Here is a 20,638-nt window from a genome sequence, read left to right on the forward strand (position 1 = left end):
GAACACAGAGCAGGAGGGAGGTCATAGCCTTGAGGAAGGAGCTGGTGGAGAGGCAGGGAGCCAGGATTAACCCCTACGATGCAGTGAAGGAACTGGCTAAGCACACTGCTCAACTTGCCGAGTGACCCCGGCCGGTCCTGCCGCTCTCTGGGCATCCACTTCTGCACCTGCTCAGGGGCACACTGCAGCACACCAGATGCTTCTAAGGTCCTTCCAGTTCTGACAATCAGTCCACCAAGATCTTGACCATCAGGTGATTAAACAGTTTACAGCCTAATGAAGGACTCTGTTTGGAGGATGGAGCGAGAAAGGGGACTTTGGAGACGACAAAGGTCCAATCCCCCAGGAAGGAGAACACGGTGCCCACCGCAGAGGGTGTAGGGAGTGCTGGCAGGGCCTGGGCCCCCCAGGGGCTTGGCTCCAAGTGAGTGTCAGGGAGGAGCAGAGAAATGGTTACAGCAGAAGCTAGAAAGAGCTTGTCTCTGCTGGGACAGAGAGGTTTCTGGAACCAGCCTGGCCCCATCAGGGAATTCTTTTTTTTTTTTTTTTTTTTTGATGTGGACCATTTTTTAAGTCTTTATTGAATTTTTGTTACAATATTGCTTCTGTTTTTTTGTTTTGGTTCTTTGGCCGTGAGGCACGTGGGATCTCAGCTCCCGGAAAAGGGATCGAACCTGCACCATCCCACGCCCCTGCCCCCGCCCCCCCCGCCCGGCATTGGAAGGCAAAGTCCCACCACTGGACTGCCAGGGAAGGCCCATGGGAATTCTTAAACCAGTGGCGAAGGAACTGAGGAAGAGGCTTGGTGGGCAAGGCAAACAGGAACCTGAGTGATTTCTACAACAGACCCTAGTGACCTGGGGTCAGGTCCCCTTGAAGGACACAGCTTGGATGGCGACACAGCATGCCTAAGAGGTGGCGTGGGAGAAGAACACAGAACAGGGTCTCACGCCCATGCTACTAGCTGTGTGGCCCGTCTGAAACAATGAACCACTCTGGGTCTCCCTCTCATCTATACGATGGGCAGCTCAAAAGCCATCATCTCTATGGCCTCCCTCCAGGGCCATTTCCAGGGCACATTGGAACAGAGAAGGGGTGTCAAGAGCGATCCCTTTCACACTCATTCTTTCAGCAAATGTTTATTGACCACTGCTCTGTGCCAGGCATTGTGCTACGTGCCCTTCCTTTGGCCTACCTGATACCCAGGGGACAGACAGAAGAGACAGCAACAGTATCTTCTTGCAGAGATTTGCAAAGGCTAACTGAAACAGCCAGTACAAATAAGGCTCCTCGGACAAACTACGCCCCCTGCAGTCTGGCTTGCTGCGAATGCCAATCAAGAGCTGTGATCCAGCATCAGGCGCCTGGATCCCGGGTGTGACTCTCCAGCCCCTGGGAGGGGCCCTATCAGTGGGCTGGGAAGGGAGGGAAGAAGGCAGCTGGGGTTCAGGTATAAGCTGGACTCACCTTCACGCAGGAGTAGATCACGGACACAAATACCACCAAGGTCAGCAGCAGGAAACAGGTCAGGTAGAAACTCAACATGAACACGGAGCTGGAAGGAGAGAGGAGGTGGGGAATTCTGGGGTTCTGAGACGCCCCGCGAAGGAAGCAGAATTTGCTCCATTTCTGCTGCACCTCCTGCCCAGTCTTGGGTGCCCGGCCCCTGACTCACTGAGGAGGGATTACTGAGCCTTGAGAACCGATTCGGAACCTGCCTCCGTAACGGTCTGGCTCCTGCCCTTCCTCCCGGTCTTGTCACTTTCCTGGGGGAGCATAGCCCACACAGGAGCCAAACGAAGAACGGGGTGACACCTGCCCAATATTTTGCCTAATTCTTAGCTATCCATAGACTCACTTCATTTAGCCTGGAAGGACCCATTTTAAAAATCACCTGGCTGTTCTCTCTAGGTAGTCACTTATGGCCTGACAAGTAACTCTGAAGGCTGAACACTGGTTTGATAAATGGCCATCCTTTATAGAAATGCATTTGTCAACAGCCCAACCAGCTACTCTGAGAAACAGCAGTGACATGTCCCTTTGGAGGGCAGAGTCCCTAAACCCTGTCCCCTTCCTACTTGCCAGACGCACAAGTCCTGTTCAGCTTCTGTTCCCCTATTCCCACCCAGCTCAACAACAACCGTAAAAACTGCAAGGATCTCCTGCTGCCCCTCCTCACAGAGGCAGATCACAGGTGAGCTCAATGTTCACAAAGGGCTAGTATCCTCGGGCGAAAGAACTGCAAGTGACTTTCCATCCGGAGCCCGCTGTGGCCCTCCTGGGGCAGGGGCTGGTCGAGGCACAGCACTCCCTACCGACCACAGGAGGCCCCAGAAACCCCTTCTCCCTTTCAGAGAGTGAGACAGCCTGACATGACAGGTGTTGTCAGCAGGCTAAAGGCAGGTGGAGGACACAAGAAGGCAGGTGAAGGCCTCTAGGGAGGCATCTTTGTTCCAGGCTCCCCCAGAAGCCGGCACTTAGCTGCCTGAAACAAACAGAACAGGGGAGAGAACTCTCTTCAGAGGGAAAGAAAGATCTTTAAAGTAGCTTTTAAGGCGTCCCTGGAGAGAGACGGCCAGAGAACGACCTCCATCCATGCCTTAGCAGCTCGGAGCTGTGGCCAGAGGAGGGAGTGAAGCTACTGCGGGCAGAGCAGGGATCTGGTATAACCCGGCCCCAAGCCACGCTACCGAAAGACAGAAGCAGCAAAGAGGCAGGATTATGCCCCCAAGTGAAGGGGACTCTCAGCTGCAATGGGACGGAAAGTCTAGGTTGCTTATGATACCTATAGCTCCATTTCAATACAGGAAATGAGTCCTATGACAGCAAAGACCCACAATCCCACCAGCTCTGCACGGTCTCAGTGCAGGGGGCAACGGACATTACCTGCATAACCAGGGTGCAGCTGGCTGCCAGTGTGTGGTATCCTGACAGGGTCATAGCAGACACAAACGCAAGGGCCATCTCTTCAACGATAAGTACCATTAAAAATAAAAGGCACTGAGTGATAAGACATGCCAACGCCACGCACCTCCTGATGTGATGCCCCAAGCAGGACACGCCACTCCTGTGGGATTCTTGTGAAAAATACATAACCTCCATCCAATCATGAAAAAGCATCAGACAAATCCGATCTGAGAGAGTCTACACTTCAATTAGCCAGTACTTATCAGAAGTGCCAAGGCCATGAGAGGTAAGTAAAGGCCAAGGAAGCACCACAGATGGGAGGGGACTAAGGAGCTACAGCAGCTAAATCCAATGTGGGGCCCTGGCCCAGCTCTTGGAACACAGAAAGGACATTTGGGGGAATGCTGATGAAATCAGAACACAGCCTACAGATTAGTTCATATATCATTGCAGTGTTATTTCCTGATTTTGATTACTCTCCTGCAGTTATATAAGTTGTCAATAGCACGGGAAACTGGATGAAGGATGTACAGAAACTCCCCGTAGTACTTTTGTGCCCTTTCTCTAAGTCTATAATTATTTCAAAATGAAAAACAGAAGGTGTTGGAGTGAGGGGACTCTTCCAGATTAAGTTAGATTTATGAGACATATCCAAACGCATCCAGCGGATCTTGAGTAGATCCTGGCTGTGAATAAACTAAGAGTAGAAGACATTTAGGGGGACAGTTTGGGAGATTTGAATACAGACTTGGTATTAGATGATTATAGAGGAACTGGGGTTAGTTTAGTTTGGTACATAAAGCATTGTGGTTAAGAAGCAAAATGCCATTAAAACAGGTGTCTATTGATGTGTTTAGGGGCAAAATGTCCTTGTGTCTAAAATTTACCTTAAAAAATCAGAAATATACCTGTAATTGACACAACATTCTAAAGCAACTATACTTCAATTAAAAAAATCAGAAAAAGATAGATTAAAAAACCTTTCAAAATATTAACAATTGTTCTGGGACTTCCCTGGTGGCGCAGTGGTTAAGAATCCACCTGCCAATGCAGAGGACACATTCAAACCCTGGTCTGGGAAGATCCCACATGCTGTGGAGCAACTAAGCCCGTGCGCCACAACTACTGAGCCTGTGCTCTAGAACCTGCGAGCCACAACTACTGTGCCCACGTGCCACAACTACTGAAGCCCGTGCACCTGGAGCCCATGCTCTGCAACAAGAGAAGCCACCGCAATGAGGAGCCCGCGCACTGCAACAAAGAGTAGCCCCTGCTCGCCGCAACTAGAGAAAACCCCCTGCACGCAGCAACGAAGACCCAACACAGCCAAAAATAAATAAATAAATAAATAATTTTTAAAAAGAACAATTGTTCTATCTAGGGGATGAGTGTTGATTATATTAATTACTTTATGTTTCTGTATGTTTGAAATATTGCATAATAAAAAGTAAAAAAATATGTGTGTATATATATATATATATATGTGCATATATACATATATATACACACACATACATACATGGAGAGGTTATCTTTCTCACTTAGCTGTGACCCTACTGTGAACGACTACCTAACAAACACTTCATGTCCAACAGCCCATTTCAGAGTGGTCCCCTTGGAAGCCACAGGCCTCTCTCAGTGACACAGTCAGTCCTCAGAAGATTTCAGGAACACCTCTTAGAGAAAAGTCTTCAGAATCTGAAATCCATTCTTTGAAATATCTGGAGTAGCATAAAACCCTTATTTTTTGAAGATATACTGTTTTTTTGCAAGAACCAAAGGTCATGCAGAAACCAGCTTGGTGAATACTTTGGGTGACTCAATGGGCAACAGTGGTCTGCGTTAAAATGGGATGAGAGGATGAAGTGGAGAGAAGGGGTCTCCCGTGCGCTGGGCAGTGCCCAGACAGAAGTTTTCCACCTGCAATGAGCACATGGCCTACCCATCATGGGGGAGGCAGACTCTTGGCTTCCTGGTCTCACTGAGGACAATACTGTAAACTTTTCTCCCTGCCTGAGCAAATTCAGCTCAGACTCCCACCTCTGCTCTCCTACATGACCTCCCCTCCCACCCCTGGAGCCCCTGCAGCCAGAGGAGGGAGCCCGGGAGGGATGGGGTACTTACTGGGGCACAATGGTGATCTGGACAAAGCAGATGAAGAGGAAGACGAGCGAGGCACATGCCACGTAGGCACCGAATCGGTCATCCACCTGCTTGGAGTACTGAGGGGACACGGGCAGGGTGAGTGGGCGGAGGCACCTGGCCCTGTCTGCTCCAGCCCCCCTCCACCCCAGACACACCTGGGACAGCACGCTCCCAAGACTTGGAAGACCCAGTCGAGAACCAGCACAGGCCTTAGCTCTCAAGAAACCAGTCCACTCACTACATGGTGGTGCCTGTGGGGAGGGCCGTTGAATTATGCTAAACCAGAAACTCTGCAGGGTGGGTCACCATGAGAATAACTCATAATGATCACGGCTCACATTCCTGAGCACCAACTACACACCAGAACACGTGCTGGGGCTTACAACCATCACTGCACATCCTCACGAGAGCCCCAGGAAATAGGCACAGGACTGCTGCTGTTTCTACTTCAGAGATGAGCGAGCTGAGGATCAGAGAGGTCACTCAACTTGTCCAGTGTCACAGAGCTCATCTCCAAGGTCCTGACTCCCAGCCCGCACCCTCCCCACGACACCAACCAGCTGCACAAATGGCCGTGCTGGCAGAAAGTCACCCAGAGAGGGTAATGCATGAGTCAGTTCCATTTATGCTGGTAAACAGACTAAGTTCCCTTCCCATAATTCTTCCCTCCTGATTAGGCGTGCCTCATTTGACCACGGCATGAGTTCACAGGAGCCCATGTTGACGGAACACATGGGAGACCCTGTGACATGTAGCAAAGACCATGGACCAGGGTCTTGTTCTGGCTCTGTCACTACTTCACTGGGTGGCCTAGAGCAAGTCACCCAGATACTCTGAGCTTTATTTTCTCAGTCACAATTTAAGGAGACAGGACAAAGAGCTCTTGACTGCCCCTTCCAACTCTAATACTCTGAGTTTCCAGTGTGCCAAAGGCAGCTGGATGGTCCATTGGAAACTATAATAATAATAATAATAACAATAGCAATAAAATAATACAAATAGCAGTGTTTATTGAACATCTACTATGTGGCAGGTACTGTTTCATGTGTTTTACATATATGGATGTTTAATCCTCACTATGACACCATGAGGTAGGTATGTTAAAAATCCCCATTTCCCAGATAAGGAAACTGAGACACAAAGAAATTAAGATGTATCCTTTTCCACCAAGGAAGTCTCCCTAAAACCCCCATTTCCTGGGTAGGATAGCATCAGAGGTGGGAAATGGAAGTGACAAGAAGGAGACAGGGGAGGGAGCCGTCCTGTTGCCTCCTTTCCCTCCCATTGGTCCTGGTTCTGCACCAGGGTAGGGGGGTGGGGGTGGGGGGTGGTCCCCCCCAGGGTGCTGTACCTTCTTCTCTAAGTCAGGCTCCCTGAAGGTCAAGAGGAACTTGCGAACATGCTCAGATCGTAGCCTGTCGATGCTCCTGGCGTCAATGGCACGGCCCAGAAATTCATCCACTTCATCCTCGGGGTTCGCACTTTCCTGGGCGTTCCTGGGGAGCAAGGGGCGCAGACACAAGACAGGCTGACCACCAGGGGGCGCCGCTAGGGGGACGGCTCAGCCCGCACACCCGGACCCATCAGAGGGGCTTGATCAGCTCTAATAAGGGGTGGGGAAGCTGGGATTGGCACCAGGACGGGCCAGAAGCCCGAGTACTCACATGTGCAGAACACTGCCCAAGGCTCAGACCCGCGGGCTGGGGGGGCCTCACTGACAATAAGGATTTTCTAACCCTATTGATGTATTATTAAATGATAATGATAACATGAATTATTCTCAAGGGTTTGTTTTTCCCCTACAGGTAACAGTCTCTGCTCTTCACTCTCTAGCTGTACTGTCATCCTGAATTGAAGGCTGAAACCAGGAGGCAAGACCTCTGCCACAGGGCCTGGAGCCACCTGGCTGCTCTCGCCTGGCCCAGGGGACTCTCTGGGAAGCACATTTCACAATCTTTGGGTGCTGAACTAAACACTCGGCTTGTAGCGTGGAGCCCAGTCCTCGAGTGGGATTTCTAACAGCCCCTGAGACTGGGGAGTGGAGGAGAGAGACAGGCACATTCCTTCAGGGTGCTGGGACGTGGCCAGGCGCTGGCAACCAATGTGCAAAGCCTGCATCTTCCTGGGAGTCGCGTGTGTGCGCGCGCACACATGCGTGTGCTGAGTGTGTTGTGTGTGCATACGTGTGTGTGTGTGTGGAGTGGAGATTATAAATGGGGGATGCCCAGGCCCAGCCTCTCCGCCGGGGGCCTGGGCTCCCGGGCTGCTCGTCTCTCAGGTGCAGTGGGCTCTGTTCACTCCCAGCCAAGACTGCGAGACCTGGGCTCCTTCTCCATGGAGTACGGAAACTGAGCTCCAGGCACATTTGGAGACGTCCCCCAGGCCGAGGGAGCTGAAGTGAAGAAGGACAGGTTACTCACTTGTCCTTGGGATCTTCAAAGCCCTAAAAGAGAGGGACGGAGAGAGGAGGAGAGGAGGATGAGAACCAAGGGGATGAAACGGGGAGGCTGCAGCACATCCCCTCTCACAGGTCACAGAGAGCACTGTCACTCAGTCATCCCCTCCCTCCTTCATTTGGCAAATACAGCTGGGTTTGGGACAGGCTCCACGCTAGACGCTGGGGGCGCACTGTGATTTTACTTCATCCACTGGCAAAGTCCATGAGTCTAAGCTCTTCGTGTCCCCATACCCAATTCCTTGTCATTCCCCAGACCTTCCTTCACCCTCCTCCTGGACCCTGGGCTTGGTGGGTCCCCTCCCAATTCTGCCACCTACTCAGATGGAAATAAGAGAAACTGCCAGGCCGATCAATCCCCACACGCCTGTGCACACCTGTGCACACACACAGCTCATGCACACTCACACACCCCCAACTCCCGCCAAGCACACATAAAATCTCCTGGGACTTCACAAGTTTTGAGCTTAAGAAAGCTAAACTCTGGTTACCTGCAACAGCTCTTCTGGTATCGGAGAACCAATGTGTTCTTCTAAGGCTGGAGCTGGCTGGGGACCCCGGAGGTGAGGAACCTGCCTGCCCTGGTTTGATTACTGTTCTGATGTTCACACACACAGGGCAGGGGTGAGGGTGGGAAGGGCCCTTACTGGTTGCCAAACTCAAGGCCCTACCTAGAGTTCATCTATAAAGGACAGAAGTGCGTCAGGGTCTGATCAACTGTGGCAGAATGGAGGGAGGGGCCCCTAAAATGGGAAGGGGTGGGATCAGGAAGGCAGTGGGGGAGGCACAAGCACCCCAGGACAGGCGGCTTCAGGTTGCCAAGACAAGGACAGAGGGTGGCCTCTTGTCCCTGTGGCCCAGCATGGAACACGCTGCTGGGCAGCCAGGGGGCTTGGCAAATGTCGGGGGAACCCAAACCCCAAATGAACACAGATCTCTTCATTCCCACTGAGGAGTGGGGTTTACGATGCTCTCCGCGAGCCGGAGCTGCCGGGCTCTGAAATAGACGTGGGGCCCGTGGGCACTGAGGTGCTGTCTATTCTCCTCACCAGCTCAAGGCTCCTTGGCTTGGCAGCCCCTAGTGCCACATCCAAGTGCCCAGCCGTGGGCTCTGAGCTCCTCCCGGGCTGCCCAGTGGCTGTCTTCCTTTCTCCTCATCCTCTGAGAATCACCAAGCCCTTGGTCCAGGCTGCAGGGCCCCGCCCACCTCACTGTCCCCACTCGAGGCTAGAGGAGTTGGGGTCTCTCATGTGAGTGCCCCATCTGGGGGCAGGCAGGATCTCTAGGGCACAAGCTCGAGTGGGCGGCAGAGAGTCTAGTCAGGCCAGTCTCTGTGGACCATGGCGAGGGGCTGGCCCGCTGATCTCCACCCCAGGGGCCAGCAACGATTTTACTCGGAGGACATCCAAGCCACATTATGCCTACGCTGGTCTCTACAGCTCAGAACTATACGTGAAATGTGTCTAATGAACGTGTCTCGGACTTCCTCCAGTGCTCCTTTGGTGGTATGCAGGGGCTGGTGTTGGGGGCCAGGTCCGCTCTAGGCTTCCTGTGTGCCGGGCTGGGGTGGTGAACTGACCGCAGTCAGGGAACACTTTGGTGGATAAACCATGGCAAAGGGCCTTTAAGAACACAGGCCAGCAGACTGGGTTCCAGTCCCCCGACCTGCTTTCTAGTCCTAGGACAACGGTCCCCAGCCGGCAAGGAGGACACTCAGATGGGTTCCTGCCGTTGTGCCTCCGCACTTCTGGAGAGCAGCTCAGCTCAGTGCTTCTGTTTGGTCCCCGAGTCCTCTCCTTCTGACCTACAGCAAGACCAGAGGCCGTGGGCCCCTCTGCTCGTCCACACTGAGGTGCAGACTCTGGTTTGCAGGCCTGCCCTGGCAAAGCTGCTGTGGGGAACACTTGGGCCCAGCCTGCCACCTCTGAAGAATGCACAGCTTACCCGAGCCTGGTTAGATGAGCAGGAATCCACGTACGATCTCCCGGCAACCTTTTTATTAATAAAGAACCTTAGAGAACGTCCCTGGTGGCGCAGTGGTTAAGAATCTGCCTGAAAATGACTTTACTACCCGAAGCAATCTACAGATTCAATGCAATCCCTATCAAACTACCACTGGAATTTTTTCACAGAACTAGAACAAAAAAGTTCACAATTTGTATGGAAACACAAAAGACCCCGAATAGCCAAAGCAATCTTGAGAATGAAAAACGGAGCTGGAGGAATCAGGCTCCCTGACTTCAGACTATACTACAAAGCTACAGTAATCAAGACAGTATGGTACTGGCACAAAAACAGAAAGATAGATCAATGGAACAGGATAGAAAGCCCAGAGATAAACCCACGCACATATGGTCACCTTATCTTTGATAAAGGAGGCAGGAATGTACAGTGGAGAAAGGACAGCCTCTTCAATAAGTGGTGCTGGGAAAACTGGACAGGTACATGTAAAAGAATGAGATTAGATCACTCCCTAACACCATACACAAAAATAAGCTCAAAATGGATTAAAGACCTAAATGTAAGGCCAGAAACTATCAAACTCTTAGAGGAAAATATAGGCAGGACACTCTATGACATAAATCACAGCAAGATCCTTTCTGACCCACCTCCTAGAGTAATGGAAATAAAAACAAAAATAAACAAATGGGACCTCATGAAACTTCCAAGCTTTTGCACAGCAAAGGAAACCATAAACAAGACCAAAAGAAAACCCTCAGAATGGGAGAAAATATTTGCAAATGAAGCAACTGACAAAGGATTAATCTACAAAATTTATAAGCAGCTCATGCAGCTTAATAACAAAAAAAAACAAACAACCCAATCCAAAAATGGGCAGAAGACCTAAATAGACATTTCTCCAAAGAAGATATACAGACTGCCAACAAACACATGAAAGAATGCTCAACATCACTAATCATTAGAGAAATGCAAATCAAAACTACAATGAGATATCATCTCACACTGGTCAGAATGGCCATCATCAAAAAATCTAGAAACAATAAATGCTGGAGAGGGTATGGAGAAAAGGGAACCCTCTTGCACTGTTGGTGGGAATGTAAATTAATACAGCCACTGTGGAGAACAGTATGGAGGTTCCTTAAAAAACTACAAATAGAACTACCATATGACCCAGCAATCCCACTACTGGGCATATACCCTGAGAAAACCATAATTCAAAAAGAGTCATGTACCAAAATGTTCATTGCAGCTCTATTTACAATAGCCCGGAGATGGAAACAACCTAAGTGTCCATCATTGGATGAATGGATAAAGAAGATGTGGCACATATATACAATGGAATATTACTCAGCCATAAAAATAAACGAAATTGAGCTATTTGTAATGAGGTGGATAGACCTAGAGTCTGTCATACAGAGTGAAGTAAGTCAGAAAGAGAGAGACAAATACTATATGCTAACACATATATATGGAATTTAAGGAAAAAAAATGTCATGAAGAATCTAGGGGTAAGACAGGAATAAAGACACAGACCTCCTAGAGAACAGACTTGAGGATATGGGGAGGGGGAAGGGTAAGCTGTGACAAAGCGAGAGAGAGGCATGGACATATATACACTACCAAACGTAAGGTAGATAGCTAGTGGGAAGCAGCCACATAGCACAGGGAGATCAGCTCAGTGTTTTGTGATCGCCTGGAGGGGTGGGATGGGGAGGGTGGGAGGGAGGGAGACGCAAGAGGGAAGAGATATGGGAACATACGTATATATATAACTGATTCATTTTGTTGTAAAGCAGAAACTAACACACCATTGTAAAGCAATTATACTCCAATAAAGATGTTAAAAAAAAAAAAATCTGCCTGACAATGCAGGGGACACGAGTTCGAGCCCTGGTCTGTGAAGATCCCACATGCCGCGGAGCAACTAAGCCCGTGAGCCACAGCTACTGAACCTGTGCTCTAGAGCCCGTGAGCCACAACTACTGAGCCCGTGTGCCACAACTACTGAAGCCCACGCGCCTAGAGCCCGTGCTCCGCAACAAGAGAAGCCACCGCAATGAGAAGCCTGCACACAGCAACAAAGAGTAGCCCCTGTGTGCTACAACTAGAGAAAGCCTGCCAGCAGCAACGAAGACCCAACGCAACCAAAACATAAATAAATTTAAAAAATAAATACATAAAAATAAAAATAATTTTAAAAAAAAGAACCTTAGAGACCTTACAACACTCATGCCTAAACCAGCACAGCTCATTACTACATCTTAAAAGCTGAGTAAAAGTTGGAACAAGATTTAAAGAAATAAACTGCTGACTACGAGTTACTCCCCTCTAACTGCTCTCAGTCACTGCTTAATCCAATCCCCTCCCCTCCACCGCATCTTCAGTGGAAGTCAGGGTAGAAGCTTTCTTTTTGCATATCTTTCCCAAGGGTTTCTGGGCGAGTTTAACACCAAAAGCCAATGGTGTGCCTGGCGGCTGCCAGATCCCATCCCATTCCTGGCCTAGACACTGGGCTGGCAGGGGCCCAGGGGATGGTACTTTGATGCTGGCCCCTCGGGTGACTCTGCCCAGCAAGGACAGGGATGGGGAGCCTCTTCTCTCCCTCTACAGGGGTGTCCCCGAGCTTTCTGATCACTTTGCATTCCCTCCCCACTGGGTGAAGCAACCAACACCACGGAGGAGCCTTTCTGACAGCCAGTCTCCCGTGAGACTGTTTCCCCAGTTACAGCCCTTCTGCTAATTCTTCCAAGGTTTCTTGTCCTAACAATGATTAATGCCTGCCAAATCGGTGCTTATAGTCCAAACTGCCCCCTTGGAGACTCTGAAATACCTAAAGAGTCCACCTACACCAAATATCGCTAAAGAAAAGAACTTTCCGAAGATTTTAAACGGAGAACGTACCAGCAGGCACCTTTCTTGCCTGCTGGTGGTTCCTCTCCACCTCTGTCCTGTCCCATCTTTTTATTCCCTGCTCTCCCTCATCTCCTGCTCCCTGCCCTGCATCTCCCCCTTACCCTCTCTGTCCTCCCGCTCTGGTCTTCCTGAGACCTGTCCTCCTCTTTCCTCCCACCTGGATGAGAGCCTCCCTCCTTGCATTCTGCTCTCAGTCTCCCCCTTTCCTCTCACTCCCTCTCTCACCTCTTGGCTGTCCTGGTCAAGTGGGTAGAGAGTCCACAGGAGATGATTCAAGAACTGAGGTGAGAACAGGGGGGGGATCCAGCAACTGCTCTTTGCTTTGGGGAGGGGCCTGGAGGGAGCAGGAGTGGGGCCTGGAGCCCTGGGTGGCACTGACCAGGCCTGGGACGTCTAAGTTCAAAGCCCTGGGGCAAGGCTGACCTTTCCCACTCTTCGTCGCTTAGGACCTTGGTGTCCTCCAAGTTGTTTCTTTACCACCAGAAGTTAAAATGGTGATCTTGACTCAATTCACTTTTTGCTTCTGTACATTTTCCTTAAACCTTTGTCATCTGCTATTTGCTAGCTGCCAAGGAGCAGAATGACTGGTCCCTAGCCTGTCCCCTCCCTCAGACCCCTGGATCTGTCTGCCGACTCAGCTGGACTCCCATGGAGTCTCTCTCTAATCCCTGCTGCTGCAGCTTAAACCCAGTCTGATCCACAGGCCCCCAACGTGGGGATCCTAGTGTCGGCATGGCCCCCCATTCCTCTACCTGGATCTGTGGGAACTCAGCGGACATGCGCGCGCGCGCGCGCACACACACACACACACACACACACACACACACACGGCTTCCTCACCCATCCCTCCCTCAGAGCGGGCAACTCCTGCCTGGGTACCAGGCTGCCCTTGACCTGAGGAGTGCGCTCAGATGCAGAAGCCAAGATCTCAGATAAAAATAAAGAACTGCTTCAAACTGACTTCTTGTCATCCCTCATTCTATTCTTCCCACCCTCTGAAGTCTTCTTTCTAGCATTACTGATAGAACACAGGCAGGGCATCCTGAATTAGCCCGTCCCTGCTGTGTGCAGGGGTGGTTGAGGGTGTCTGTCCTCTGAGGCCGGCAGGGTCCCTTGAGATGGAGGCAGCACCCCTACCACGGCCTCTGCTCACTCAGCCTGCGTGCTCCCACAGGAAGACTGGAATTAGCAGGGCGGTTCTCAGCACAGAGGGCAAAAAGACCATCACCTGGCACTTGCCAAAAAGCACTGGGATGGTTTCTGAGCGACTGGGCCAGAAGATGTGTTTCAACTGCCTGGGAAATGCAACAGATGCTGGAAGGTGTCTGACAAGCCTGTGCCCACCCAACTCCCCAGGGCTCCCCAGACAGGGCCAAGAGGCCCTGGAGGCTGTGTTTGGACCTTGAGTCCAGCCAGATGGGTCTGCTTCCAGCCTACACCAGCAAGGTCTGCCAAGGGGGAGGGAAGAAGGGGCTTCACCGCTCTGCTCCAAAGCCAAATCCAGCATGCCAAGAGACGGTGGGGCTCACGGAGAAAGCCCAGGGCCGGAAGTCAGGCGCTCTGTCTCCTGGTCCAAAGTCCGGGTGAGCCCCCTTCCAACGATCCCTTCTGTGGCTCTCAGATTCTCTGGGTAACAGGAGGGGCCTGGCCCAGTCCTCACACCCACAGAAGGCCCTAGCCCTGGAGAGTGCGGCCCACACACTGCCCTGCCAGCTACTCACCATCCGTTTCATCTCCTTGGACACCTGGTTGCCACCCAGGTGGTTGTAGAAGGGGCGCTCGGCCCCCCAGTGTGGTGGGTTGTGCCCGATCGAGTTGGTTCTCTGGCGATTCATCTTGGCGATCATGGCCTTCTCTTCTTTCTGGGAGAGCAACATAGATGCGTCAGCCTGTGGGTAGGGTCCATCAGGTGAGCCCAAGTAGGGAGTTTCTCATTCCTCCCAGGTGCCTGGCCAGGTAAGGGTTAAGGCAGTACCTCCCTCCCTTCTCTGCACAGCCCGGAGCCCTGAGGTCTGCCAAGATCCTAGAGCTCACCCAAGAAATCATCCTAAATCCCTCCGAACTCCCCAGCGCCAGCCCTGGCTGGGAGCTGGGAGCCTCAGGTAGGAGGCAGCAGAACAGGATGACGAGGTTTGTCTTGTTAGAAAGCCAAGGGGCATGGGAACATCTGTCGCTGGCATAGAATTTTAGATGTGGGCAGAGCCTGGGTCTGAAAGTGCTTGGGGGGTGATGGACGGAGAGGAAACATGAGATTCCAATTTCCACCCCAAAACAGGCATGTTCTAGCAGAGCGGGTAGTAGGACAGGCCCTGCAGCTTCCGGACGTTTGGGTCATTAGAACGTGAGATGCAAGGGCTGACGAGCATTGCACAAATACAGCAACGGGGCCTCAGCCAGCTCTCCACGTGCCAACCACAACCTATCTGTCCATCCATCCAAATGAGCTCGAGGTGGAGGGTTGGAGAGGCCCTGGGGGGACCTGGGTGGCCTTCCCTTCAACTCCCTCCCTGAGCCTGGGAAGGGAGCCGGCCAGATCAGAGGCAGAGGGGAGGGGACACAGCCTGCTTCAGCAGACACTGCTCTGGGTCGGGGCTGGAGGGGTGGGGGGTGTCCTTTTCTGTCTCCATTTCATCTTCTGAGCCACTTGTCAAGCTAGAAGAATCAAGACCCAGAGGACCCAGGGCAGAGGGTAACCCTTCAGCCTGGGCGGGGCAGGAAGGTGAGGCTAGAGGCGCTATGGGCCCAGCAGACAGGAGGAGTGTGGGAGGGGGCCTGGGAGGATTTCGGTTCATTTATACTCCAGCCAAACAACAAGCAAATGCTTTAAAATGAGTCAATTAAGCCACTAAGTGCTTTCCCCAGAGTACCTAAATCCTCCCATCCCTCTTTCCCGATGTCTGTGGCAGGGCCTGAGACCGCTCCCTCAGAGGCACCTCGTAGCCAGGTCCTGTGTGCTGGGATGTGTGGAGGGTGAGGTGTCCCTCTGATGTCCCTCTCAGGGTGGACACCTGCCTCAAAGAGCTCTGCCCACCTTGAAGAATCTACTTTTGCTGTCTCCAAGACTTTCTCTGAGCTTTTCTCGCAGCTTAATTTTGTCTTCAGTCTAATTCCTTAGGACAGAAACAGGGAAGCTTTTCTCTATCAAAGGGCTCTGACCAATAGATAAATTCAATTGAAAGATTTATAAGTAAAAGGCATTTTAATTAAGGAAAAATGTAAAATATAAAATGTTCTCGTTTGCTTTAAAAATTAAGAACGTGGAACGTGACACTCTCAAAAATAGAACACTGAAGTCTGCTAATAATTCAGTTTTATATCTTGGCAAGTGTGGGCTGAGACAAAAGAAGGAAGAAGAAAGACTGGAAAGTGCAAGAGGGGAAAAGACAGAGTTTCAAGAAACAGAGGTATATAAGGACAGGCAGAGAGCGAGCGAGATGCACCTGGTTTAGGTAACAGACAAGGAACGAGATGGAAATAAAGGACGTGGTATACAGAGTTCCCTGATGCTTCTTTTCCATCTCGTGGCCTTCTGCTGTACTGTTACTAACCGATCTGAGGTCTGTTGCTTTTTCTGCAACAGAAGCAAAATGAAAACCTCCCCTCTTTGCCACCAGCCTTTACAAAGCCTGTAGCTCTCACGTCCTTCCTGAGATGCGGGAACCACGACTGCATAAGAAATTCAGGACTTGCCTCAACGAAAGAGTAAGAGGAGAAGGAAGCAGCAGGCTAAGCAACGTTCCTCCCCAAAGAATGAAGCCCTCCCACCCCCCCGCCCCCCACTCCAGCCCTCGGTCCCCGGACCCGCTTCTGGGTGCAGCGCAGGATGAGGAAGGTCTCGATACTGTGCTCTTTGAGGTAGGCGTTGCGCTCGCCCCCACCGCCCGGCTCCACTTCGTAGTCGCCGTTCAGGTAGTTGAGTGTGGCCTTGGTGATGTGGATGCGTCTACGGGTAGGGGGGGAAGCAGGGAGAGGAGGGCAGCAGACGTGAATTCAGAACCCCTGCTCCCATGCAGAACCAAACGGGAAGCAACTCAGTCAGCATTCGAATCCCAGGGCCCCAAACTCTGACTCAAATGCTAACCCCTACCTGGATCTCTCAATGGACTGTATCCCTCCAACCTCATCAAGATGGCAAGGTGGGCCCCTCGCCAGCTCATGTTCACCGAGACCACACCGCATCACAACGGCATCACGTTATTACAGTGATGTAACACATCGGCCTGCCGGGAGAGCACGGCCTCCGGTCTCACAAACTTTGCAAACCTGCTCAGGAGCCAGCAGTGGCTCCTGCTGACTGCAGGACTGCGTCCAAATTCCCCAGCCTGGCATGCACGTCCTTAACACAGGCACTGTTTCTCCCACTGGTTCCTAAAAGGCCATCTGCTCTACTTGCATTCCCTGAAGTACTGTGTTTTCCTCTGCCTGTGCCTGTCCTCAGCCTGGCAGCTCCCCTGACCCTCACCTTCTTCACCTGCCCCCATCCTGCCCCGTCTGCCAGGCCAGTTGACCTTCCACCTCCTGGCCACCCCCGGAATTATCCAGGGGTTCTCCCTCCTCTAGAAGCCTACCCTGACCTCCTGCGTCTCACGACAGGCCGCCAGGTTCTGTGTAAATATTTTCTGGGTGAAGGTTGGGGCCACGCTCCCTACAAGTTGCCATGTGTGGCGTCAGTGCTTGGTTACTAGAGGAATTCCACTTAAATTCTGCCAACCCCAGGGCTGCAGCTACCCGGTCCTGCCCACCCTAGCCCTTTCCCCATGACAGCCACCTGGGTGGGCCGGGCGGGAAGCTGCCCTCACTCACTCACCCCGCCTTGCCTCCAGCCTCCATGTGGTTGGCCAGCGTGACGTCGTTAGACCAGACGTCGAACTGCCACTTCCTGAGGCCAAGGACGCCACAGTGCACTCGCCCGCTGTGGATTCCCACACGCATGTTCACGTTGACACCTGTCACCTCCCGGACCAGCCTAGGGATGGAGTAGGGGTAAGGCCGGGAGGGGGTCAGGGCCAGGCACAGAGGTCAGGGTGCGTGAGAAGGTGCAGGGGTCAAAGAGTCATTTCTCTCCAGGCCAGCCCAAATCCAGAGTCTGAGACTGCGCATCCTGAAGGGCAGGGCTGGGCCCTGGTGCCCAGGGGCTGAGGGTTGTGAGAGGCGCTGCTTCCCAGCTTGCCCGCAAGGTGGCGCAGTGCCTCACACTACGTCCCAGGCCCACTGCTTCTCCCCAGCGAGGGCACCTGAGCCAGCGCTACCCTCAGTGAATAATTAAGTTGTTCTGAAAATGCAAGCGCACGTTAGTGCCGATTTGAGTCGACAGGAAAGTTATAGTCACTCCAAACCCCACTCATATAATTCTCGGATTTACCCACATTGCTGCTTCTTCGACATTAGCAGGATAATGGAGAAAAAGAGAACATAGGTCCTGCCCAGGAAAGATAGGGGAGCTGGGGCAGGTGCAGGGGACCAGGGGTGCTCCACGTGCTAGAAGACAGCGCCAACCCCATCACATGCACCATGCACGTTTTCGGGGCAGGCCGCCTGTAGGAGGGGGAGTGGGATGGAAGCTCTACAGCTCTGGGTATGCGTCTGGGGCCCAGGGTCTGTGGAAAAGGGAGCCGGTGCTCTGGGGGGAGGGTCACAATGTGCACTTCTTGGGGACCTGGACCTTCCTTGGCTCCCTGGGGATGGACCCACTCAGCCAGCCATGGGGCCGGCAGTCCGACTTGGCCTGGTGGGCAGGACCACCATGTGGGCTCCAGCTCTCACCCCACCCCACCACTGAGAGGCTGACACCTACCACAGGGAGTATTTATGTCATCCATCTATTTCTCTCGTCCTGGGATCAACTCTGCAAATACCTCTGCTGGAGCTGTGCCTTCCATCCACAGGGCCTCTGGCCACTGGCTTAGGTTGATATCTCTCATTCTACCTTTTTGGCTTCACTCCAAGGCCACCTTCTTCATGAAGCCTTTCTGGGTCCTCCCAGTGAAATCAACTGCCCCCTCCTGGCCCCTCCCACCGCAGTTTGCCTCTCTTACCTGATGGTGTCCACTGGGCATGCCTGGTATCAGAGCAACGGGAGTCCTGGCCCCTCAACAGGCTCTGTGCTTCCGGGCAAGGGACCCCCTGTCTAGCCCGGGCACACAGGGGCACTCGGCAAACACTGCCGAAAGGAACTGAGCCAAACGGGATGGACCCGGCCACCTTCTGGGCCAGTTACTCTGACCTCTGACCTTGCCCACTGTGGCTTTTCCTTTGCCCCACCCAGTCTACTTGTAAAGCTCCCAGTTTTGGAACCTGGACGCAATCTCTGGCCTGCTCCCTTGGCTGACCTGTAAGCTGGGCTTGTCCATGTTGCTTAATGACTGGGGCTCCTTCTGTGGCCAGCAGTGACCAAGAATCGGCCAAAGATCCTGGCTGCTACTGCTGGCAGGGAGGATGGACTTTCTTAAACGGGAACACCTGTGTTTGCATCCACCTGCCTAGCAGTATTACCCTGGGGAGCCGTTTAGCCTCTGTGAGCCCAACCTTTCTCATCTGTGAAGACATGGGATTGGTGATTTCTACCCCTGGCTGGGTGGTTGTGAGAAGACATGAGGCCTGGGGTGCAAGGCCCTGCCATGGCACAGGGTACAGCACAGCCGCCAGCCAGTCCTCCTTCCCTGGAGGAGTGACTCCATACCTCCTGCTGCCCTGGAGTCTGCAAAGCCCTCCCTTCTTCCAGGACATGTCCCTCTGTGCAGAGCTTCCCAGGCTGCTGTGAGCACAGGAGCCCGGGAGGAGGCCCAGAGCCTGGAGGTGTGAATCAACCCTCCGGTGTGGCCAGGGTCCTTGGGAGGTGGCTTTGCTCCACTATTTCCCTGCTTCCATCAGTCCAACATGAGTCAGTTACTCGGGATATGGGACAGTCCCCCTGCAGATGGACGGTCCCACTGGAGATGGACAGTGTCCCCACAGGCGGGCAGTCACCCTGGAGACGGGCACTTACGAGATGGCCTCAATCATGTCCATGCCCATCTCCACGCAGCAGTGGGCATGGTCAGCCCTGGCTTCAGGCAGCCCTGAGACGCAGTAATAACAATCTCCCAGGATCTTAATACGTAAACAGTGATTCTCCTGGAAAGCAAATTAATTTTAAAAATTAAAAATAGTAGGAAAGAGAAGTGGGAGGGAAAGAAACAGGAAGCAAACAGATTCACCCCATGCCTGGAATAACTTGCCTTTTAGGGCAGCGAGCACAGATCCAGTGCCGGCATGAGGTGTGGCCCCAGCCTGGGGACAGGCTTATCGGGAGCCGTGGGGGACGGAGGACAGGCTGAGCCGCGCTCGAGAAGCATTCCAGCCACCCCAGGCCTAGGAACTCACTCTTTTGGCCACAGCTGAGGCCCAAGAAGAATACAGCTGGTCCAATGTGGCAGCAAATGGGGCAGACTCGTCAGTGTGAGAGGCCCCGAGCTGAGAGTGAGGGGCCCATCCCACTCCCAGCCCTGCGACACGCTCTGACTCCTGGCCTACGGTTCTACTAACAGTTTTATGACTCTCCTTTTATGAAAAGACTGAAGCAGAAGTGAGATTTAACCAAAGCCTGACCCCCAGCCTGAGATTTTTATCCAAGACAGTTCTGCTAAGCCAGCAAGCACGTGCGTGCTAAGACAGCCACAGAGCGGAAGCACCCGCCCGCTGCAAGGTCACCCCTCAGGCCGCAACCGATGCATAACTGGGATTGAGATGGACTGTCATTAATCACCAATTCTGAGCTGTCCAAGTCTGCTTCCCAGAGGTTACTTTGTGAAGCTGGTACGCTGGGACCCAAGTATCTGTGTGCCCTGGACTCTCCTTCAAGGCCCTTCCAAAACCCAAGGGCCGAGCATGTCCCCGTTCACCTCGCCCACACTCGGTGATAAAATCAGTGAGGTGTGAGGCCCACCATCAATGCCCTTGGAGGCCCTTGGCACCGTCTCTCATCCATGATCTGCCTGGTGTCCTGTGACGGCCCAGGGCACGTGTCCACCTCTCAGTGGACACTGCAGTAAGTGGGCCCCGACATAGGACTCTCCAAAGGCACAGAGCATCGCTCAGAGCCACAAAGGCTGGGAAAGGACGGCAGAGTATAAACAGGGACTAACGAACGTGTGTCCTTCACCACTCCATGCCCGGGGAGGGGGTCACTTCCAATCTGTCCCAACGTGGAAGAGTCCTCTTTCCATAAGTCTCTTGGGTGACACACAGCTGTCTGCAGGCCAGTTGAGATTCAGACTC

At 52.6% G+C, this 20,638-nt stretch overlaps 1 protein-coding gene across 1 annotated transcript in view; it reads right to left on the reverse strand.

The window, feature by feature from the left end:
* The window catches only part of ADCY5 (adenylate cyclase 5), a 153,099-nt gene that overhangs the window by 29,312 nt on the left and 103,149 nt on the right, over positions 1 to 20,638 (reverse strand). Inside the window, exons 5-12 of the mRNA XM_030858428.3 lie at positions 19,368 to 19,495; positions 17,190 to 17,348; positions 16,184 to 16,325; positions 14,104 to 14,244; positions 7,473 to 7,495; positions 6,404 to 6,548; positions 5,032 to 5,129; positions 1,468 to 1,555 (exon numbers count right to left, since the gene is read on the reverse strand). Of these exons, the coding sequence (XP_030714288.2) occupies positions 1,468 to 1,555; positions 5,032 to 5,129; positions 6,404 to 6,548; positions 7,473 to 7,495; positions 14,104 to 14,244; positions 16,184 to 16,325; positions 17,190 to 17,348; positions 19,368 to 19,495 (924 nt within the window). The remainder of the gene's footprint in view (positions 1 to 1,467; positions 1,556 to 5,031; positions 5,130 to 6,403; positions 6,549 to 7,472; positions 7,496 to 14,103; positions 14,245 to 16,183; positions 16,326 to 17,189; positions 17,349 to 19,367; positions 19,496 to 20,638) is intronic.

This window comes from Globicephala melas, chromosome 4 (genome assembly GCF_963455315.2).
Source record: "Globicephala melas chromosome 4, mGloMel1.2, whole genome shotgun sequence".
NCBI lineage: Eukaryota > Metazoa > Chordata > Mammalia > Artiodactyla > Delphinidae > Globicephala > Globicephala melas.